General features: G+C 40.5%; 1 protein-coding gene and 1 long non-coding RNA gene across 6 annotated transcripts in view; one reads left to right on the forward strand and one right to left on the reverse strand.

Annotated features, from left to right (window-relative positions):
* The window catches only part of HOOK3 (hook microtubule tethering protein 3), a 192,917-nt gene that overhangs the window by 49,811 nt on the left and 121,070 nt on the right, over positions 1-22,036 (forward strand). For all 5 annotated transcript variants that reach the window (XM_043546661.1, XM_043546660.1, XM_037902286.2 and 2 more), the window contains exons 6-11: positions 1,319-1,386; positions 7,898-7,960; positions 9,687-9,770; positions 10,861-11,024; positions 14,489-14,629; positions 16,080-16,281. In XM_043546661.1, the coding sequence (XP_043402596.1) occupies positions 1,319-1,386; positions 7,898-7,960; positions 9,687-9,770; positions 10,861-11,024; positions 14,489-14,629; positions 16,080-16,281 (722 nt within the window). The remainder of the gene's footprint in view (positions 1-1,318; positions 1,387-7,897; positions 7,961-9,686; positions 9,771-10,860; positions 11,025-14,488; positions 14,630-16,079; positions 16,282-22,036) is intronic.
* Positions 7,750-13,112, reverse strand: LOC119566606. The gene is made up of 3 exons (XR_005225873.1): positions 12,125-13,112; positions 11,842-11,958; positions 7,750-8,081 (listed from the first exon to the last, which is right to left on the reverse strand). It is a non-coding gene; the product is annotated as an uncharacterized LOC119566606 (long non-coding RNA).

Raw genomic sequence — 22,036 nt, forward strand, 5'->3', positions numbered from 1 at the left:
CAGCTTTTAGTTAATTATTGTGGGAAGGCTCAGTTGCAGATTCTTACCTGGGTAATTACAAATTCATAGACAAGATACACATTGCACACAAAAAGAATGGTTATGATATAGGTTTGGGAGCCATATGCTATAGGATCTGGATTCTGTTCCCAACTCTGACACTTGTTCCCACCTTGGGCACATGACTTAAAACTCTCTGGCCTTTTCTACTCTTGAGAATTTGCTACCCGCTCAGTGGTTTCCCAGCATGCCGGTCTCACACCTCATATCCATCAACAAATGAGTCCTTAGCAGGTACTATAAAATCAGCTGATATTGGAACTTACAAATATGAGATCCAGGAAGAGGAAAATCAGAGGGCATATATTCATGAAAATACAACAAAGACGAGTAGAGTATCTGACCAGATGCACAAGGTACACAAAATGAGTCACTATTGAAAGGTAAAAAGAAAAGGAGTACTTGTGGCACCTTAGAGACTAACCAATTTATTTGAGCATGAGCTTTCGTGAGCTACAGCTCACTTCATCGGATGCATACTGAAAGGTAGTATGAGAATCCTGAAAATCATGGAAGGGCAGGACCTTTTCTTATATCATGCCCTGGTCCTTCTGTCTGGGGAAAAAAGGGAGCTGCAACTGGAGGACAGACAGTTCCAGTGGGAATTATTGAGTGGGCATTTAAAGACAAAAATGATTACTTTGACCCAACTGTTAGTCATTTCACCACAGCTGCCTATTGCCAATATCAGTCAGGACAATAGTAGTTAATGGTTTGCCCCCTTAACTTACAAGCTTTCCACAGCTACTCCACCCATGGGAAAGAGCATAGAAAGGAAAATGTGTATCCAGACAAGATGCCCTTGCAACAGGGATAACTGTATTATCCCTGTTCTTGTACATAATTTGCAGTTTTTGATACTGCAACTGGCCTACAAGCTTGTTTGTTTTACAACTGAGTACTTGCACATCAGTGATGATTTTCTTAAATATCAATATTAGAATATATACTGCTTGGTCCTGAAATGACTCGAGTTTTTGAAAATGTCTCCGTCTTTCACTTGGCCTGCCTCTTATGTGCACACGCATGGACCTTTAGAAATGTCTTGCAAGACTTGCATCATTACTTGGAAGTTTGGCTTTTTGTTACTGTGCTCCTGGGTTTATTGGGGTGGGGTCTGGATACTGACTGGGCACAAGTCCCAGGAATAGCACCTGCACAATTTGCAGGAGAGAGGTGGCTATTTACCCCTTTGTTCTGTTTGACCATCTTAAGTTTAAGTGTAAATAATGACATGCAAGAATGTTCTTGTTTTCAGAGTACATCCAGACCATCATGATGATGGAGGAGTCTGTTCAACATGTTGTCATGACAGCTATTCAGGAGGTATGCTGAAGTGTCCATAATATGTAACAATTCAGCTTTTCAATTCAGTATCGGAATATACTTTTTCTCAGTTTTGTTAACTTCAGTATAAAAAAATAATAGCAGAGGCATGGAATGTAACATTTATAAAGTTAGAATAAGGAATGTTTTCCTCTTTTGATTAGGGAAAACAGAGTTTTGCTAATCAAGCCTTATTTATATAATAGAATTCAGGCAAATTCCCACTTTTCTTTAAATCTAGAAGATTAAACTTCTAGATATTGATACAGGGCTCCCCTTCCTTTACCTTTCCTTTCCTATGGCTCCTAACAACACACTATATTTTGTTGTGTAAGTAGCAAAACAAGTACTGTAGAACATCGTTCATTTGCACCTAGTAACGGGGAGACTCATTGAATTTCTGAATTTTGTAAATGGGCAAGTAAGTGAACAAGTATAGTAAAAAGAGGAAAATGCATTGCAAAATATAGTTTCTATTTTGTTAGCTGTAGTCTAGTTTTTAGTTTTAATTATTCCTGGTAATACTTCATAGTAGTCAATAAATGTACTGTAATATATTTTGTAAAAATAACATCATTTTAGTAACATGAGACCTCACAAGAGCATTTGTTCCTAAAGCTGAGAAGTGGGGAAAGGCCACCTTTTTTGGTAAGCTTAGCAATGTTTAGTTTAGATCAGCAAGTTGACTATATACAGTTTTTTTAAGGAATGATTTCACAATCTTGCTTTAACTGATGAGTCATGCTGAGACACTAGATGGAAGCATAGGAGAAAGGAAGCAACTACAGTGAAATCTGTTGTTAATGGCTGCCATTACGTCTTCCAAGTTTTGGCTATTGAAACAGGTGCCTGCCTAATACAGGGATACTCAGCTCAATAGGACTTCCGTGCCTTAGTTCTGGGTCTTGCCTATGGGGCTTTAGCTAATAGTGCCTTAGCTGAGACCCGACGCTATAAAGCACTTTTCGGATTCAGGTGGAGCAACTCCCTTCAAACCACTTTAGTAGCTCAACCTCACTGACATAAAAGGAGCTGAGTGGCCTCTTGTGTGACTGGAAACAGGTTTCATGGATGGTTCGTAACTCAGGACAAACTAATGTGAGAGAGACAAGAAATCTAAAAAGGGCAGAGATTTTGCTGACCTCCAAAGTAAATGGTTTCTTGGCACATGCTCCACAAGAAGGCAAAAGTTCACTAAGGTCTTTGCCAATATGTCTTTCGTTCCCAATCCATAACTGATGATCAGTTTAACTGATGTTAACATAACTGATGATCAGTTTTGCATGTTAGCAAAAATCACCATGTTTAAGCATCTAATTCCACTTAGATCTTGATAAATCAGCAGTTGAACACTACGCTGTCTTCAGTGTGATAAATTCAGATTTGTCTACCCAGTATATAAAATGTGTTTTTCCTACAGTTCCCAAAAAGGGAAATAAATGATACAGAGCCAGAGGTTGCTCAGGTCTTCATCATGACTTGTCTCTGCAATCCATAGTCTAGGAGTCATATGAACTGTTTGATGACCATGGAACCATGTAGAGTACTAAAACTGGTAGGGGGCAAGCACACTTGCTTCTCAGATTTAGCATTCTGGAAATGAGGGTAAAAAAAAAAAAAAAACCCATCCCCCTAGATTATCTTTCATTCCCTGTCCTTCCCTAAGCCAGTGCTGTCAGGGAGTCAGTTCCTGGTTTCCTGACCACGTGGGTTTTTTTGGCAGTTTTTGTGCATGTGTGTCTCCTTTTCTCTGACCCCTTCCCCCATTTGTTTTGATAGGATTTTTTATAGCTGTCTTTTATTGGTCCCCAGTTTTTAGTAGCCCTTTCCACTCTGCTACAGTGGACAAAAAATAAGTTTGGACACATTCAGGAGATGTGTTCCTTAATCTAATAAGGGATCCATATTAATAATCATGCCCATTGTTTAATGGCTTAATGAAGCATTTGTCCAGTGGCTATGAAGCTTGTTCAGTATTTGTGCCCTGTGCCAAGAAAAAAGTGACTGAGGGCTCTCCTTTGGAGGGGTCTTTGAAACTCAGTTGATCAAAAGAGCTCCTTTCCAAGTAATACTCCAGATCGAAGTGGCTTGACTCTATCATTCAAAGAGTTTAGAAGACTAAGGAATTCAGAACCAACTGGAAAGTTCTGAGATGCTTATTCAAAAATCTTGAAATCCTTCTCAGAGTCAAGAGTTCAGATCCCAGGAAAATCTTCAGAGCTGCAATCTCCATCTTTGGAGAAAAACATAGCTGGATGGACAACAGACTTCTAAAGTCAGATAAAGAGTTATTGCCAAAGAATTGTGTTCTTATTTTGCCTCAAGCAGGTAGCCTCTATGGGTCCTAGAAAGTTCAAAAGGTTTAGGGTCTTCTTGGATCCAGGACATTCAGAACTTTTTCATGGTCTGGTGGACTGCTTGGAACAGACCTCTGCAGAGGGATTTGAGTGACTCAGGTATGTGGAGGAGTCACCAAATGAAGTGCTGTTAGGATGGCCATGTAGACAGGTGAGAAGTGTAGGTATTGCATACCTGCATCATCCAAGCATTGCAAAACTCTTTCCATGCAGTTAGACTGTCTTAAGTATTAATTACATAAAAAGACCTGTTAAATAAATCTTTCTACTGTATTGCATAGTTTATTTTTCTACTTCAGTTAAATATATGCAAATGCTTATAGATGATACTTTATTAATTTATGCATAATAAGTAATACTGCTCATGGAAATGTGTTTCACACCCCAGCAGAACTGGCCCATCTATCACCTGTAATAGCCTATACCTAAGGTGGTATTTTTTTCACACTGCAAAATGGTAATTTCACATGTGAAATTTTGTACAAGAAAATGAATTTAAAAGAATCTTCATTTTATTTGAATTTCCTGTGTTTTTGAACAACTGTATACTTTATCCGAATTTTTTAAGTAAAACCCCAAGCTAAAAAATAAATGGAAAATCTTTGTTTCTTCAGGTAGATTCTGAAACATTTCAAACACCTTATAAACCCGGTATAAACCAAACAGTGCCTTGATAGTCTGTTCATTTCAATGGAGCTGAATTCATGTGTTTCCAGCATTGAGATTCTAAGGCCTTGCAAACATTCATGCACATAAGTAGTTCCATTGAACTCATAAGTTTGCAGGATGGGGGCCGAAGTGTGTGGTTTTCAAAGCAATGAAAAATCTAGTATAAAGTTTTTCAATTTCACATTTTACACAGATTGATTTTTCATGGCAAACAAAAATTTAATATTTCCCATGAAATCTATTTCTGTGACAATACAGCTTTGCAATTGCTTCATAATGCATCTGGCAAATTATGCTGTTCTTTTCCCAAGCCTCATATATAAATAGTCATTTGGAAGGTTGATAGTTCTTTACCAATAAATAGGAAAACACCTTCATTTCCTAATAACTAAACGTAGAGACTTTATAACAAGTTCCTTTTCCCCTTCAGTAAGCATGTCCACCAGACCATCAAAATAAGATCATGCTCTTTACTGCAGAGTACTTGAGGCAGTTTCAAACCTGTCTGAGGTTGCATAGCAAGAAGGACTTGCTCCTTAGATTGGTCCCAAAAATGTTGTTTTCAGAGACATAGCAAATATCAGTTTTCCTGTGTTTCAGCCTAATTATTTTCAAGGTTCATTTTGTCTTCAGTCAAAACTATTCGTTGTAGAGGCTGCTTTATGGAATAATCAGTGATGGTGGAAAAAGTCAAAAGTCATACCATACTAGAAGTTGTAGAAGATGTTAGATATACCATTGGGTCTCTTGAAAATAAAAAATCTCCAGAAAACAGATAGCTTAGTCTGACAAAGGGAAATAAAATTAGCATGCATCTTATATATAATGCAACAGCAGTATCAAACATCTTCATGTTAGGACATAATAAAATAAGCTGCAAATTACGTTTATAGAATAGAGAGAGAACAGTCATGTGTATGATAAACAAGAAGAATCAAGTGCATGTTTCTAGGGCATTCATGCACACATCTCATGATAATCTTAGTTGCCAACCTTGTATCCATGACAACACTAATAACTCAGCCCTCATGAGCAAACCAGTTAAAATTGGATAAAGGTTTTAATAACACCTAGCACGGTTATATATATTTATTTTTGTAATGCTGCTTGTCATAACTGTGGGCATGAAAAAGGTGTAATTAGAATAATAAAAGGAATGCCAGATATTTTCTATAAAAATATTAAAATATAAACTGATTAAATGAACTTGTAGTCCAGATTGTTTCGCCTGTGCTTTTAAGATCAGGGATCTGTTCCTCTCATTTATCAAAGAATAGGTTAATTGGGGGAAAATATTAGAGGTTTCTGTAGGCTGAATCATGAATGATGGGTTGAAATTAAAGGTCGGATCGTATAATTCTTAGTAAAGCATTTTATATAGCTTCTTGTGAAGTCTTATAAAAATCAAATTGTCTTGGTTAGGGATGCTATCATAGTGAGACTGGAAACTAATGGCTGGTCTGTTAAAATGTTATGATAGATGGCATCTGGGAAGGGGAGATGGCTTAAGTGGGCACCACAGGGGTCAGTGTTGGGTTCAGTCTTAACATCGTCATTAATGATCTGGAAGAGAATATAAACAGCCACTAAAAAAATCAGGTGATTGGAAGGTGGTGTGAATGCCTCTGAGGAGAAAGGAAATAATACTAAGGGGCCTAGCAAGGTTAGAACCTTTGGCAGGGGACTACAAAATGATATTCAACTTAGAAAACTAAGGCAATAAATTAGATACGAGTTCACAACGATATGGTTTGTGGCAATGAAAAAGGCCATTAACTTGGCATTGCAGAAACACCAAATCACAGCACAGGGACTTTATAATCCCTCTTCATAAGAATTTGGGCTCTGTAGATGGAATATTTCATTTCTGAGCAGCTTGTCACCAGAAGGTTGTAGATAAACTGGAAAGAATTTAGTGAAGAGCAACAAAAATGGTCAAGGGCTGGAGAGACTTTGGAGATAAGATTGACTATGCCTAAATATTTATAGGTTGGCTAAATGACAGCTAGAGAGTGGGGTGCAAAAGTGTACAAATATGTGAATGGCATGAATGTTGAGGATGGGGAGCAATTTGTTACTGTGCATTGTAATGTAACCAGAAGTTATGGGATGGCATTTAATCAAAAGAAAACTGAGTGCTAGGTAGCAGAAGAAATTATGACAATGAGCTGTTTCAGAGTAACAGCCGTGTTAGTCTGTATTCGCAAAAAGAAAAGGAGTACTTGTGGCACCTTAGAGACTAACCAATTTATTTGAGCATAAGCTTTCGTGAGCTACAGCTCACTTCATCGGATGCAATGAGCTGTATAACTAGAGTGGTCATCAACAGAATGTAGTGGAAGTGGGTTGTGGAGAGATTTTTAACCTCAGGCTGGATGAAGCATGAGGAATTACACTGAAGGGAACGGTCTTGCATTGGAATCAGGATTGGTTAGATGTATGGTTAGATTGGTTAGTCCTTTTCATTTCTAATTTCTATTATTCATGTAATAGAAAAAACATACCAAAAAATGAGTATGTTCTAATAATCCCCAAAACAAGCAGTACAAACCTGTAGTACTTGTTTTGGGGTTAATGTCAACATAACTAATTATTTTTATCTGTATATTACTAGTATGTATCTCAGTCTTAACTTCTGTCTTAACATAGTTTTTTTTCCCCTCAATCTGGGAATTTCCTTTTGCACTATTTTTATATTTGAACTCCCCTCTAGCCATTTTGATATTGTAAAAGATTGGTTGTGTGTTCAGAAAGAGGATTTATTTTCTTACCTGCTAATTTTTTCCTCTGGAGAAGCATCTCAGCCAATCTGGAGCCTCCCTAGAAAGCTATAACTAAGAAAGATATGATTCTCTCTTTCCACCAACCCTAAAAAATCCACAGGTTATGTTTCTCCAAACAATATAGTTCAATTAATATATCATGCAACTTGTAGTGTTTCAGTTTTGAAAATATTCATTCCGGAGCATGGGCTCTTAACTTAGAAATTGCAAACAAGTCAGGAGGGAGAGTCATAATCTGCCCCCCCCCCTTTTTTTTTTTTTTAATTAAATGGGAGGAGCAGGGACCCCAGATTTTTTGTTTTGGTGTTACATGGGGTCAAAGTATGAAAAAGGTTGAGAATCACTGTTAGAGTGAAATTTCCGGAGTAGATCTTTACTGCCATATGGACTGCTGCCAGTATTCTGCAAAAAGCATCCCGAGCTTTTCATGATGGATGATAGACAGGCACGCTTTTACAGAGAGAAATGTACCAGATAAGATTTTTTTTTTTCATATTCCTTTAGAGTGTTTGTCCTGCAGATTTATAATTCTTTCTGTGTATACCATACATAAAAATGTGATGTGAAAACTTAAGCCTTTATCTTCAGAACAAACCTTTCTTAAATTTAAGATTGATCTGGGTTTTTTTATAAATGAAAACTTAGCTTTTAATATACAAATAAATCTTTTGCTTTTTCTAATCCAGTGTAATCTAATTGCAGTTGATGAGTAAAGAATCTCCAGTCTCTGTTGGAAATGATGCTTACGTTGACCTTGATCGTCAGGTACCTAAGACCAGATGTTTCTTTTTCTTTAATCATAGGAAATCAGTGTGCAGTCAGTCTGGTATATGGTATGTTGTAAGCAGGCTGCCTCATCATCTTCTTCTTCTCTTTTTTTGAAAGTCTTTTGGGAAGATTCAAACAAAGGAACACACATTCAAAGTTTAAATGTAATGTTTTTTCTTTGTTAAAGTATGATTTTTTAAAAGAAAGTTAATCAAAAGTTGCAATTACATATATTTATCTGTGGCTTATGTCCATCAGTAGTATGTGCTACATTTAAACAAATAAATAAGTAAATAAAAGAACATTGGTATATATAATTCTGAATGTGATTGTTCACAATGCATCTGCAAAACAAAAATATTTATTTGGAAAATAAAATTCATTATAAGCATTATGAATAGTTTGTAGCTATCATGCTCAAAACTGGCATTATTTCTGACATAGCAAAAAATGAAGACCTCACAAGTCACAAGATAATCAGGAAGAAACTAAATAGAATTAGTAACATTTATTAGCTGTAGACAAAACTTTTTTGCCCTAGCCAACTCTCTTTGAAGTCAATAGAGAAATATCACTTGGCTTTGGTGGGTTAGATCAGGCTCAAATATCCTTGTGGCAGTCCTGGGAACTGTTGTGAATTTCCTACTTTGAGAAATTTTGGGAAAATTCCTCAGTGGCTGAAGTATTTGTGAAAAATGCTGGACCAAATGTACATCAGCTATTGTGTGCGCATTTTGAGAGCACATTCTGTCATTTGTGTTGTGTTTCTACAGCCTCAACCACAGTCCCTAAAATGGTAGAGGGATAATCTGGAGAATGGTACTGTGTTTAATGAATCATTATATTGTAAGTTATCTGTGTGGCCATACATACTGTCTAAGAGATGGAGTTCATTTTTATATGTCAGCTGTCCGTTATAAACCTGAAAAATGAAAAGGATGCCATTCTCTACAATAGATTGAATCATTGAGAGAAGTAGGAGGCCCTTGTAAGGCTTCTAAGAATTCTTGACATGTATTCCAAAAATACATAGTGTCTTTGTGCTTGCTTCTCGGACTGATTTTCTTTGTATGTACTTAATTTTACAATCCTAGAGAAACTTGGAAGCCATAAATCTTTCCGTTATTATAAAATCCTTTAGAGACATAACTGAATAAATGTATATGTTAAATGATGTCATTCAGATTTAGACTTTTCCTCTACCACAGCAATTGTTTCCCCTTTGTGCTGCAAAAGTAGTTTACCCAGTGGCTAGATAGGTTTTACCTTAATTGTCTATTCCTTGTAATCCATCTCCCAGTCCTTTGTGTATTTGCAAACACAGTGAAAACTGAAACTATTCACTCTTTGTAAAGAAAAGTGGTGTTGACAGTTTTTTAAATGTACAGAGGTGGTGTACTTTCCAACATTCAGGTTGTGTGGGTTCTTGAGCTCAACATGGAGAATGAAAATGATTGCCTTAATACTTTGTTTTGGAACAGAGCATTGCCTTCAGCTATGTTTATCTCTCACATATGAATTATGTGAGCTCTTTAATGATAAGTGCCCCTTTGTCTTATTATAACAGTAGAGTAGTCAATTTTTTTCAAAATAAATAAATATGAGCATAAAAACATACTTTACAGTAATGATATAATTCAACATCCTTTATGGTTACAGAGAATTACATGTATTATAGTAATGTTATTGTGAAAATAAAAATGTTTATATTAATTTTAAATAGTTGAAGAAAACTACAGAAGAATTAAATGAAGCCTTAGCAACAAAAGAAGAAATTGCTCAGAGGTGCCATGAATTAGATATGCAGGTAGGTAGTTTATTATATGTGCACAATAAATTTATGGAAATTGTGGAGGTAGACTGAGAAAGAAGGGGACTCTAAGGCAGCTCAAGAAAGGAGGCAGCTTGGAGACTGGTCTTTTTAAAAGTATACCCAGAAGTTGTACTTCTTTAACTATACCACTTTAGTTATAAAAATACAATCCGCCTGAGTCAAGTTGCAGTGGGGGAGGTTTAGGTTGGATATTAGGAAAAACTTTTTCACTAGGAGGGTGGTGAAACACTGGAATGCGTTACCTAGGGAGGTGGTAGAATCTCCTTCCTTAGAAGTTTTTAAGGTCAGGCTTGACAAAGCCCTGGCTGGGATGATTTGATTGGGGATTGGTCCTGCTTTGAGCAGGGGGTTGGACTAGATGACCTCCTTAGGTCCCTTCCAACCCTGATATTCTATGATTCTATGATTGCAGTATAAAGGGGCTTTATACTAGTATAGCTATTCTCATACAGGAAGGGAATATGCTATATTGGTATTATAGCATTAGGAGTTGTACAGGTATAACTATTTGTGGGGGGGGAAGTTGTGCCCCTTACCAAAATAGTTACACCAATACAAAAATTGTGTGAAGAACACGTCTGAAGTCATCTTTTTTTGAGTAAATTGAGCAAACTTGATCTGGAAGACATGAAGAGAATAAACCTGGAGCTCAGAAATGCCGTTTTATCAAAGTCAATATTCAGAGTAAAAGTGCGCTTTAATAAGATTTTATTACAGCACACTAGCATTTTGGTTTCGAAGGTAGACTAAGACTTTAATGTATTAGTCTTTTTGTTTGATAACTGGCTAAATTGTGTTTGGTTTTAGATGTCTCTAATAAATATAATTTAGAATCTATATTCTTAAAAATTGATGTTGTTATGCCCCCATTGTTATAATACCTTGGGTTCATCACGTAGCAATTGGATAAATATTAAGGCTAGGATGCATTGCTCTCATATAAGTTTATTAAAAGTCTGTCTATCGCCAGTTATGGGTCATATTAGCTCCATCACTTGCACACAAGTTTTGCTCTTTAAGCTGACAATTTCATTGTTCCAGTTTTGCACTTTTGTTGTAACAGGTTGCAGCACTTCAAGAGGAGAAAAGTAGTTTACTAGCTGAGAACCAGATCCTGATGGAACGTTTGAACCAATCTGATTCTATAGAAGATCCCAACAGCCCTGCAGGGCGAAGGCACCTGCAACTACAGACACAGTTAGAACAGCTCCAGGAGGAAACATTTAGGTAAAGAGATCCAGAGTTGGTAAATTTCATTTCAAACTAACAGACATCTTATGAAGTATTCCAGAAAGCAGATATTTCTTTTTAACCAGTAAACATTTTGTTCCTATTGGCAGTTATGTTGAATTATTATATTGGGAGCCCATAATGACTGCTGTAGTTAGGTTTACAAATAAGTTGCCATTATGACCCATCTTTTTATAAGCTTAGATTTTATGAACATTTTGCTTTTTAGGCTGAAATTTTCCATGCTTGCTGTCTGCCCAAAGTAGTAGTTTAAAAATTTGTATGTAATCCCTTCAGACATTTTTTAGCTCAGTGAGGATAAAATATATAGACTTACTTCTAACCACTGTTCTGGACAAGATTACCTCAAAGCCAAGAAATTCCCAGTTGAAAGGTTGGTATGGACAGTGTCATTAATAATAGAGTGTTTCCTCGGCTAAGTTTGAAAAAACAATTTTTTGTGATTTACTCAAAGATAAAAGCAATGCTTGAGAGAGCTCCACTCCCACTCACATTTCCTCCACTACCACTTTGTTTTTTCCTACCTCATCTCTGCTTTGTTCTTTTCCAAATAATTCTTTCTCTTCCCTCTTCTAGTTCTGTGCGTCTAACACCTGACAATTTATCCACCACATTTAACTACATAAGCCTCCTACTCTGTCCCCTTCCTCTGTTTCTACTATTTCTGCTCAAGATGATGCCACTTACAATAAGGGCAAAATCAACAACCTCTCTTATTCTCTGGGGCCCATCCCACCCTCTCCTCCTTTGCCCCATCTCTGATTCTGAAGTCTTTTTTCTATCCTTTTCTTACCTCAGAACTAGTGGCTTTGGTCCAGTCTTTTCCCACTGCTTCATTTCTCTTAGCTGCTGTCCGTCTGTCTTGGCTCCTTCCCCTCGGTGTTCAAACATGCTCTCATTTTCCACTATCCTAAAAAAAATTCACTGTATTTTATGTTACTCCAACTAGTGTCCTTTTCCCTCCTTACATCCACATTATGTATGAGTAGTTAGTGTACACATATTCCTGCTAATTAATGCTTTGACTCTCTTAAGTCTTGAGATCACTATCTTCATTCTGCTGAAACTGTACGTACCACATTCACTAACGACCACTTCCTAGTTATGTTGATCAGCTTCTTCTTTTCTCTTTCATTTTCTGCACTTCTTTTCATTCTGTTGATCAGTTCATTCTCCTCCGCACACTTCTGCTCAGGTCTGCCCCTGCTAGTTCTCCTTTTAGAATACTGACCTGTCCTTAAAGAGTTTTTTCCTTGTGGCCTGTTCCGTTGCCACCTCTCCATCTATCCTCCAGGACTCTGCCCTCGGTGTCCTCTTTTCTGCACTCTCTACATTATGTCTTTCAAGTTTAATTCTCAAGCCTGTGTGACATACTACTACTGCAAACTCCAGTAAATCAGATTTAAAGTGGTTACAGCCTCATTGGTACCCAGTGCATCTGGGCTGAATTCAGAGCATCATGTCTAAACCTGTTCTCTTCCCACCCAAAACCTCTCCTCTCCTCTCTTCTCTGTCCATGACATCATCAGCCTTCTTGGTCTGTCAGTCCCGGAAACTGTGTGTCATTTTTTATTTTCTTCTTTCTCTTGCCTCTCCCATTGACCATATCTTGTCTCAGATCTTGTAACCCCTTTCTCATTGGTCTCATTAAATAAACTGCTGTTCTTTCTTGCCTGACCCATCCCCTTCTTAGCTATCTTTACCGGCTTTCATTTTCTTTTTGTATCAAAGTCATGCTTTTCTTTCTCACTTCCACGCACAGCTTTGCCTTGCCTATGCTGTCTCCTCCTCCCCCCAAACAGGATGCTTCACCGAAATTTCTCTTGATTATTCCCAGCATCCCTTCGCAGTTTCATGCCTTCTTTCACATTGCCCTCTGTGCTTGGTACCGCTCCCGTTTAGTATTTACCATGTGTTGGAATTATTAAGAATATTTGAATTAATATTAATGTGGTAAACGACCAAACACTAATTTAACCATAAATTCCTTTATTAAAGTGAAAGGCCAAATGGTATGTATACAATTGCTCTAAACATGCCTAAAAAACCTAGATACTAAGCAATTTACTACATCCAAACAATAACAAAACATTTATAAGCCTTTGATCAAGATACTTACGAATAGGTTAAAGCTGGGGTGCTTGGGCCCACATTGATCAACTCCAACCTGTTCAGGTGGGTGTAAGCAATGGGTCCTGTAAGAGTTTGCTTTTTATACCCTTTAACAAATAAGTGATGTCACTGCCAATTACTGACTTCCGGTAACAACCAATTTAAGACACTTCACCCTTATTTCCAGTCTTAATCCAGATAAGATTTACAACCTCCTTTTTTCCCCAAGGCCTTTCCTCCCATAACTGCGGTCCAACCGTTTGCCCATTGCACTTGAGTTCACACAGGCTTTACCACTGATGTGTGGTTGGAGAAGGGCCTTGTTGGCTCATTTTAAGACAGAATCTTTGTTTTATTTAAAACCATCTGCAGTCGCCCTATTGGCCAAAGGTCGTCTTTTTAGAAACTTCCTTTTATCTCATCCTCTCTGAACCAGACATCCTCTCTGCTTTATTCCTTCTAACTTATTTTCAAGGCCTTCCTTCTACTTCCTAGTCAGGGCATTTCTTTACAGCACATTTTTCTTAACCAAATTTAAGCTAACTCTAATTTAACTCAAATTTAAGCTAACTCTAATTCTTTAATTTCATATTTATCCTACACCATGCAACCTCTCTCCTTCAGAAACCTGAACAACCATATTTTACATTGTGTTCCATCTATTAAAGAGCACACCCCACTTCTATTGTATCCTATTATATTCTCTTATGCATTTATGGTATAATTTCTTAGGGCAGAGGCTCTGTTATTTGTTCAGCACATATTGTATGTTGGCCAAAATGGGATCTTTCGGAGGTGCTGAACATCCGCAGCTTCCATTAAAAAACAGCCACTTATCTGGCTGCCCAAATGTGGATAGAGTGTGTTGTTTAAGGTACCTGCATTTGGAAAATGTTGACCATTGTACATAATCCTGCTTATGCTGGGATAAAACAAAGTGAAAAGGTAATCCTCTTTGTGCGCCAGAAAAGATTATATTTTTGTGCCCCAGGCATTCTGAGAGGAGTGTTTTAGCAAAGATTTTCAGTAGCATGTGAAAGCCTTAGGATTTCTCTTTCTTTCAAATAAAACTATGATGGAAAGTATACATCTCCTTGTTGCACTGCAAGGCAGAGTTGTTGATGACATTGACTTAGAAGCATGTATACCCATAAAACTGGAGCTACCTCCACCTCCTTGAAAATGTAAGAGAAACTGGCAACATGATGATGTTCGTTGGCTTTTTTTTTTTTTATTGTCTCAAAAAGTTGCTATGAAGGAAGAAGGTAGCAGTGGTCTGTGGTTAGAACATAACCTTTCTTATCTACTGTTTTATTTCAATTCTGTAGGCTAGAGGCAGCCAAAGATGATTATCGAATACGTTGTGAAGAGCTGGAAAAAGAAATTGCAGAATTGCGACAGCAGAATGAAGAGCTAACCACTTTAGCAGAAGAGGCTCAGTCTTTGAAGGATGAGATGGATGTACTTAGGTAAACTATTATTCTAACCCAGTGGTCCCCAGAGTGGTGCCCACGGGTGCCATGGCGCCCGCCGGGGTATTTTTTTGCGCCCGCAGGACACCGCGCCGCTGAAATGCCACCGCTGGGCGCGGCCGCCGGAGAACCGTCTGTCGAAATGCCGTCAAGAAGCGTTGCCGTTTCTCGGCGGCATTTCGGTGGCGGGGTGTCTGGCGCCCGCCACAGTTTTCTGGGAATAGCAATATGCTATTTCTACAGAAAGGTTGGGGACCACTGCTCTAACCATTAGGGTGTATATTTCTTTTTATTCCTAAAACAACGTTTGTGCTATCAGTTTATCTCCATTAGCATTCATGTAGTTTCAAAATTTTGCATACATTAAAGTAGTTTATCAACAAGCACCAAAGAGCATCCAGTTACCATCAAAATTATGAGGTTGCGAATTTTTTGCCAGTCAAGCAACCTGATCTCACATCATTAAGCACTGTATATGTGGCATTGCCACACTATCAGTATTATGGTTGCAGTAGCCCTTCATCATTATAAGCCCCTGTTTTAAGGCATTTACAACTTTTTGTAAAAAATTATCCTTTGGCCTGAAATGTCTTTTGCTTGTTCATAACCAAATGGTGAATTTCTTTGAAAAATTTGATGAAATTCTCTTTGGCTATGTTTCTAAATTGTGATATTGCGCAATGAGAGCTGTTCATTCAAAGGTGAGCATTATAAACTGAGCCCCATCCTGCATCCATGTTCCTAAAATTCTTAATCTAATCTACTAAACGGCCACTGCGTGGAGAGGGCACAGGCTGCCCTGTAAATGGGCATAACAGCTCTTTGTGTGTTCCACTCTGTTTTCTTTCACTGACAGTAAAGATGCTCAAGTCTTTCAGATTTTTTACTTTGTTTTAAAAACAATTAATTTGTTGGTAGGCATGAAAACAAGCAGATGCAGGGATAGTATTGAAAGGCTGCCTGAAAGAAGTGAGTTTTGAGGCTAGATTAGGAGTCTGAGGTGGAGATTGCCTGAGAGAGAGGATGGCATGAACATAGTTAGAACTTGATACAGAAACAGACAAGAAGACAGTAATGCATTCAAGCAGGAAGAGTGATATCATTGGAAACTACCTCATTTTGGGTAGGTTGGTGAGGGGAGAAGCAGAGAAGCTGGCAAAGAGAAAGCCAAGAAACATAGCAGTGAAGATAAGTTGTTAACTTTCTTATGCTCCTCCTGGTGTTTGGGAACCATTTCTGTATTGAGTTTAATACTGAGGAGACTTCAGAGCGCATATTATGTTAGCATTTTGAATATTATTATATATTATTTGTATTACCATAGTGCCTAGCAGTCCTACCCATGGACCAGGCACTGTACAAACAAAGAACAAAAAGATGGTCCGTGCCCCAAAGTTTACAGTCTGAACAGGTTTGATGCAGCTTCTCCTTCTCTGTTCTCATCCAGGCATTCTTCTGATAAAGTGGCTAAGTTAGAAAGCCAGGTAGAGTCATACAAAAAAAAGCTGGAAGATCTTGGTGATCTGCGTCGGCAAGTGAAACTCTTAGAGGAGAAGAACACTATGTATATGCAAAATACTGTAAGCTTGGAGGAAGAACTAAGGAAAGCCAATGCAGCGCGTAGCCAACTGGAAACATACAAGAGACAGGTGAGAACAGAAATAGTTATTGCAATTGACTTGTTGATTTCTTAGCCTTTTCTGTTAATATTGGGTAATATCTCAAGAACTCATTCACGAGTTCATTAAAGAACTCATTCATGTTCTATGTAAAGGATCTGTTTTATTGTAAATATCCCTCTCCCCCTAGCTTATGTAGCTCATTATATAGAGCTGGTGTAACTCCACCTACCAAGTAGGAAAAAAGTCAACAAGAGCTCGCTCTCTTGGATAGACAAAATGTATTGATGGACTTGTAGATTTTCAAGGCCAGAAGGGACCACTGTGATCTTCTAGTCTGACTGCCTGCATAATGCAAAGCATAGAACTTACTTGAAGTAATTCCTGCTTCAAGTCCAATAGCTGTGGTTACACTAGAGCAAATCTTTTAGAAAAAATACCCAGTCTTGGTTAAAAAATTTCCAGTGTTGGAGAATCCATCATAACCCTCGGTAAGTTGGTCTAATGGTTAATTACTCTCACTTTAAAATGTGCACATTATTTCTAGTCTGAATTTGTCTTTCAGCTTCCAGCTATTAGATCTTGTTATACTTTTGTCGACTAAATTGAATAGCCCATTATTATGTTTCTATCTCCCATGTAGGTATATATAGACGGTGATCAAGTCACCCTTTAACCTTATCTTGGATAAGGTAAATAGATTAAAGGAGCTCAATCTTTCACTATAAAGCATGTTTCCCAATCCTTTAATCCTTCTCACGGCTCTCTGAAACCTCCAGTTTTTCAACAACGTTGTTGAAGTGCAGACACCAGAGCTGGACACAATATTCCAGTAGCAGTTGTGCCAGTTCATGCTCTGCACAGGCTCCACCTCTTTTCCCCTCAATCTTCAGTGTCCTGTTGCTCCATGGAGCAAGCAGGTCAGCTCTCTGCACTGTCTGCATTTCCCATCTCTGTTCCTTCTCCTGCAAGGAAGAAGAGAGAAGGTAAGAGGAGATTTGTTGAGATTCTTCCCCTGCCTGGTGATTAGTCTCTGTCCGTCCCCTTGAGCAGGTATACACTTTCGCAAATTCAGTTTGTGATAGGGAGTCTCCCATTAGTTTGTGACAGGTTTTTCTCAGCCCCAGTGCAGTGTTTGCTCTGAGTCTGCCTGGTTTGGACTCCTGGGGCTGGTCTACACTATGAGTTTGTCGGATTTAGCAGCGTTAGATCGAATTAACCCTGCACCCGTCCACACAACGAAGCCATTTTTTCAACATAAAGGGCTCTTAAAACCGATTTCTGTACTCCTCCCCAACAAGGGGATTAGCGCGGAAATGGACATCCCCGTTTCGAATTAGGGTTAGTGTGGACACAATTCGAAGGTATTGGCCTCCAGGAGCTATCCCACAGTGCACCACTGTGACCGCTCTGGACAGCACTCTGAACTCGGATGCACTAGCCAGGTGTACAGGAAAAGCCCCGGGAACTTTTGAATCTCCTTTCCTGTTTGGTCAGGCGAGCTCATCAGCACAGGTGACCATGCAGTCCCAGAATCGAAAAAGAGCTCCAGCATGGACCGAACGGGAGGTACTGGATCTGATCACTGTATGGGGAGAGGAATCCGTGCTATCAGAACTTAAGTTCCAAAAGACGAAATGCCAAAATATTTCAAAAAGTTTCCGAGGCCATGAGGGCCAGAGGCTACAGCAGGGACGCAACACAGTGCCACGTGAAACTTAAGGAGCTCAGAGCTCAGAGTACCAGAAAACCAAAGAATCAAACAGATGCTCCTGGACAGAGCCCCAGACATGCCGCTTCTACGCTGAGCTGCATGCAATTCGAGGGGGGGCCGCCACCACTACCCCAACCCAGTCCGTGGACTCTGATGATGGGGTACTCTCTGCCATGCCTGAGGATTTTGCGGATGAGGAAGATGAGGAGGAGGAGGATGACGAGCTTGAGGAGAGTACACAGCACACCGTTCTCCCCGACAGCCAGGATCTTTTTATCACCCTGACTGAAATACCCTCCCAACCCAGAGAAGGGACCTCTGGTGAGTGTACCTTTTTAAATACAATACGTGTTATAAAAAGCAAGCATTTTTTGATGATTAAGTAGCCCTGAGGACTTGGGATGCATTCGTGGCCAGTACAGCCACTGGAAAAGTCTGTTAACGTGGTTGGGGATGGAGCAGAAATCCTCCAGGGACATCTCCGTGAAGCTCTCCTGGAGGTACTCTAAAAGCCTTTGCAGAAGGTTTCTGGGGAGAGCAGCCTTATTCCTTCCTCCATGGTAGGACACTTTACCATGCCATGCTAGTAGCAAGTAATCTGGTATCACTGCATGACAAAGCCTGGCAGCGTATGGTCCCGGTGTTTGCTGGCATTCAAGCAACATCCGTTCTTTATCTCTCTGTGTTATCCTCAGGAGAGTGATATCATTCATGGTAATCTGGTTGAAATAGGGGAATTTAATTAAGGAGACATTCAGAGGTGGCCATTCCTACTGGGCTGTTTAACTGTGGCTGAAAAGAAATCCTCCCCGCAGTTAGCCACGCGGTGTGGGGGGGCCATTGGCACTGAGCTGTTTGCGTTTGGCTAGCAGGGATCTTCCCTGATACCAACCACGCGGTGGGAGGAGAGGTAAAGCGATCATCCCAGAGAATTGAATGGGGGGTGCGGGGGGGAAGGTTCATTTGGTTTCTGCTGCTGCACGTTAACAGGAAAACGGCAGCACTAAATGGCCAACTCAACGTGCTTTGCTTGGTACGGGAGAGGAGGGCGCTGCTGTTATGAAAGTTGCAGAAGCCGAAAGACTATGGCTTACCATGGCTGCCTGCAAGCCGAATTCTGTTGCCCGACACTGCGTGTGTGATCTCTAATGCCAAAGCCGCAATATAAGATGCAAAATGCAACCTTGTACCAAAATCACATGTGCTGTGTAATGGGAATAGTGTTGTTCACCATGAAAGAGTATAGCCATTGTTCTGTAAAATGTATCTTTTTAAATACTTCACTCCCTTTTTTTCCCTCCAGCAGCTGCAAATGTTTCAAGCTTCCCTCCTCCATCCCAAAGGCTATCTCAGATAAGGAGGTAAAAAAAACACACGTGCGATGAAATGCTCTCTGAGCTCATGCAGTCGTCCGGCACTGACAGAGCTCATCAGAATATGTGGAAGGACACAGTAGCAGAGTACAGGAAAGTGGCCGATGAACGTGAGGAGAGGTGGTGGCAGGAAATCAGAGGAGGCATGATGCAACACTGGGGCTACTGCAGGATCAAACGGACATGCTCTGGCGTCTGGTGGAGGTTCATGAATGGCAGTAGGATCACGGACTGCCGCTGCAGCCCCTGTTTAACCGCCCTCCCTTCTCCCCAAGTTCCATAGCCTCCTCACCCAGACGCCCAAGAATGCAGGGGGGAGGCTCCGGGCACCCAACCACTCCACCCCAGTGGACAGCCCAAGCAACAGAAGGCTGGCATTCAACAAGTTTTGAAGTGGCCTTTTCCTTCCCTCCTCCCACCCGAGCTACCTTGTGAGTTATCTTCCTATTTTTATAATCAATTAATAAAGAATACATGTTTTTTAAACGATAGTGACTTTATTTCCTTTGCAAGCAAGCTGTGATCAAAGGGGAGAGGGTGGGTGGCTTACAGGGAATTTAGAGTCAACCAAGGGGGCAGGTTTACATCAAGGAGAAACAAACAGAAGTGGCACACAGTACCCTGGCCAGTCATGAAACTAGTATTCAAAGCTTCTCTGATGCGCAGCGCTTCCTGCTGTGCTCTTCTAACCGCCCTGGTGTCTGGCTGCGCGTATTCAGCAGCCAGGCGATTTGCCTCAACCTCCCACCCCGCCATAAACGTCTCCACTGTACTCTCTCAGAGATTGTAGAGCACACAGCAAGCAGTAATAACAATGGGAATATTGGTTTCGCTGAGGTCTGAGCGAGTCAGTAAACTGCGCCAGCAACCCTTTAAACGTCCAAATGCACGCTCTACCACCATTCTGTACTTGCTCAGTCCATAGTTGAACAGCTCCTGACTACTGTCCAGGGTGCCTGTGTACAGCTTCATGAGCCAGGGCATTAAGGGGTAGGCTGGGTCCCCAAGAATAACTATAGGCATTTCAACATCCCCAACAGTTATTTTCTGGTCTGGGAAGTAAATCCCTTTCTGCAGCCATTTAAACAGACCAGAGTTCCTGAAGACGCAAGCGTCATGAACCTTTCCCGGCCATCCCACGTTGATGTTGGTGAAACGTCCCTTGTGATCCACCAGTGCTTGCAGCACCATTGAAAAGTACCCCTTTCGGTTTATGTACTAGCTGCCCTGGTGGTCCGGTCCCAAGATAGGGATATGCATTCTGTCTATAGCCCCACCACAGTTAGGGAATCCCATTGCAGCAAAGCCATCTAGTGTGACCTGCACATTTCCCAGAGTCACTACCTTTGATAGCAGCAGCTCAACGATTGCATTGGCTAATTGCATCACAGCAACCCCCACAGTAGATTTGCCTACTCCAAATTGATTACCGACTGACCGGTAGCTGTCTGGCGTTGCAAGCTTCCACAAGGCTATTGCCACTCGCTTGTGAAGTGTGAGGGCTGCTCTCATCTTGGTATTCTTGCGCTTCAGGGCAGAGGAAAGCAAGTCACAAAGTTGCATGAAAGTGCCCTTACGCATGCGAAAGTTTCAGAGCCACTAGGAATCATCCCAAACCTCCAACACTATGCGGTCCCACCACTCTGTGCTTGTTTCCCAGGCCCAGAATCGGCATTCCACAGCATGAGCCTGCCCCAGTAACACCGTGATCTCCAAATTGCCGGGGTCCGTGGTTTTAGAGAAATCTGTGTTCATGTCCTCATCACTGTGCTGCCGTCGCCTCCTCACCTGGTTTTTCAGGTGCTGGTTCTGCATAAACTGCACGATAATGCGCAAGGTGTTTACAATGGTCATAACTGCTGCGGTGAGCTGAACAGGCTCCATGCTTGCCATGTTATGGCGTCTGCTCGGGCAATCCAGGGAAAAGGGCGCGAAATGATTGTCTGCTGCTGCTTTCATGGAGGAAGGGAGAGTTGACTGACGACATTTACCCATAACCACCCGTGACAAATTTTTGGCCCCATCAGGCATTGGGAGCTCAGCCCAGAATTCCAATGGGCACTGGGGACTGCGGGAAGTGTGGGATAGCTACCCACAGTGCACTGCTTGGAATGCCGATGCTTGCCACGGTACTGTGGACGCACATCGCCGAATTAATGTGCTTGGTGTGGACGCATGCACTCGACTTTATACAATCTGTTCCCAAAAATCGACTTCTGTAAAATCGGAGTATTTTCGTAGTGTAGACATGGCCTTGGGGATGTTTTTCACTTCCCCTAAGTGCCAGCCCTGGCAGGTTACCTCAAGATGAGAGGATGTGTATTTCTCATCCTGTGTGCCATGGGAGGGGTAAGTACCCCTCTTGTTACCAGCACCCTCTGAAATGAAGGGCATGTACATTTTCCAGTTTACTAAAGGTGAAGTGGAGTACTTTATTTCGAGATGGGTGGACGAAAGGTACATACCTCCCTGAGGCAGCTTGTGCTTCTACTCTATATTGATCTGCCAGGACTTCATGCACATTAGCACTGGTGTCTGCACCTGATCGTACCTGTTCCCCCATTAACATGGGATGAGCCTTGGACAATGGAAAGGGGTGTAGTAGTGAGAGAGAGAGTCTGGAGCACTGGGCCTGGGCTGAGGCCTGAACCAGAGGCTGTGAGCCAAAGTCAGGCCATATATTAAAGCAGATGCTTAC

The sequence above is a fragment of the Chelonia mydas genome, chromosome 5, assembly GCF_015237465.2.
Source record: "Chelonia mydas isolate rCheMyd1 chromosome 5, rCheMyd1.pri.v2, whole genome shotgun sequence".
In the NCBI taxonomy this organism is placed as follows: Eukaryota; Metazoa; Chordata; order Testudines; family Cheloniidae; genus Chelonia; species Chelonia mydas.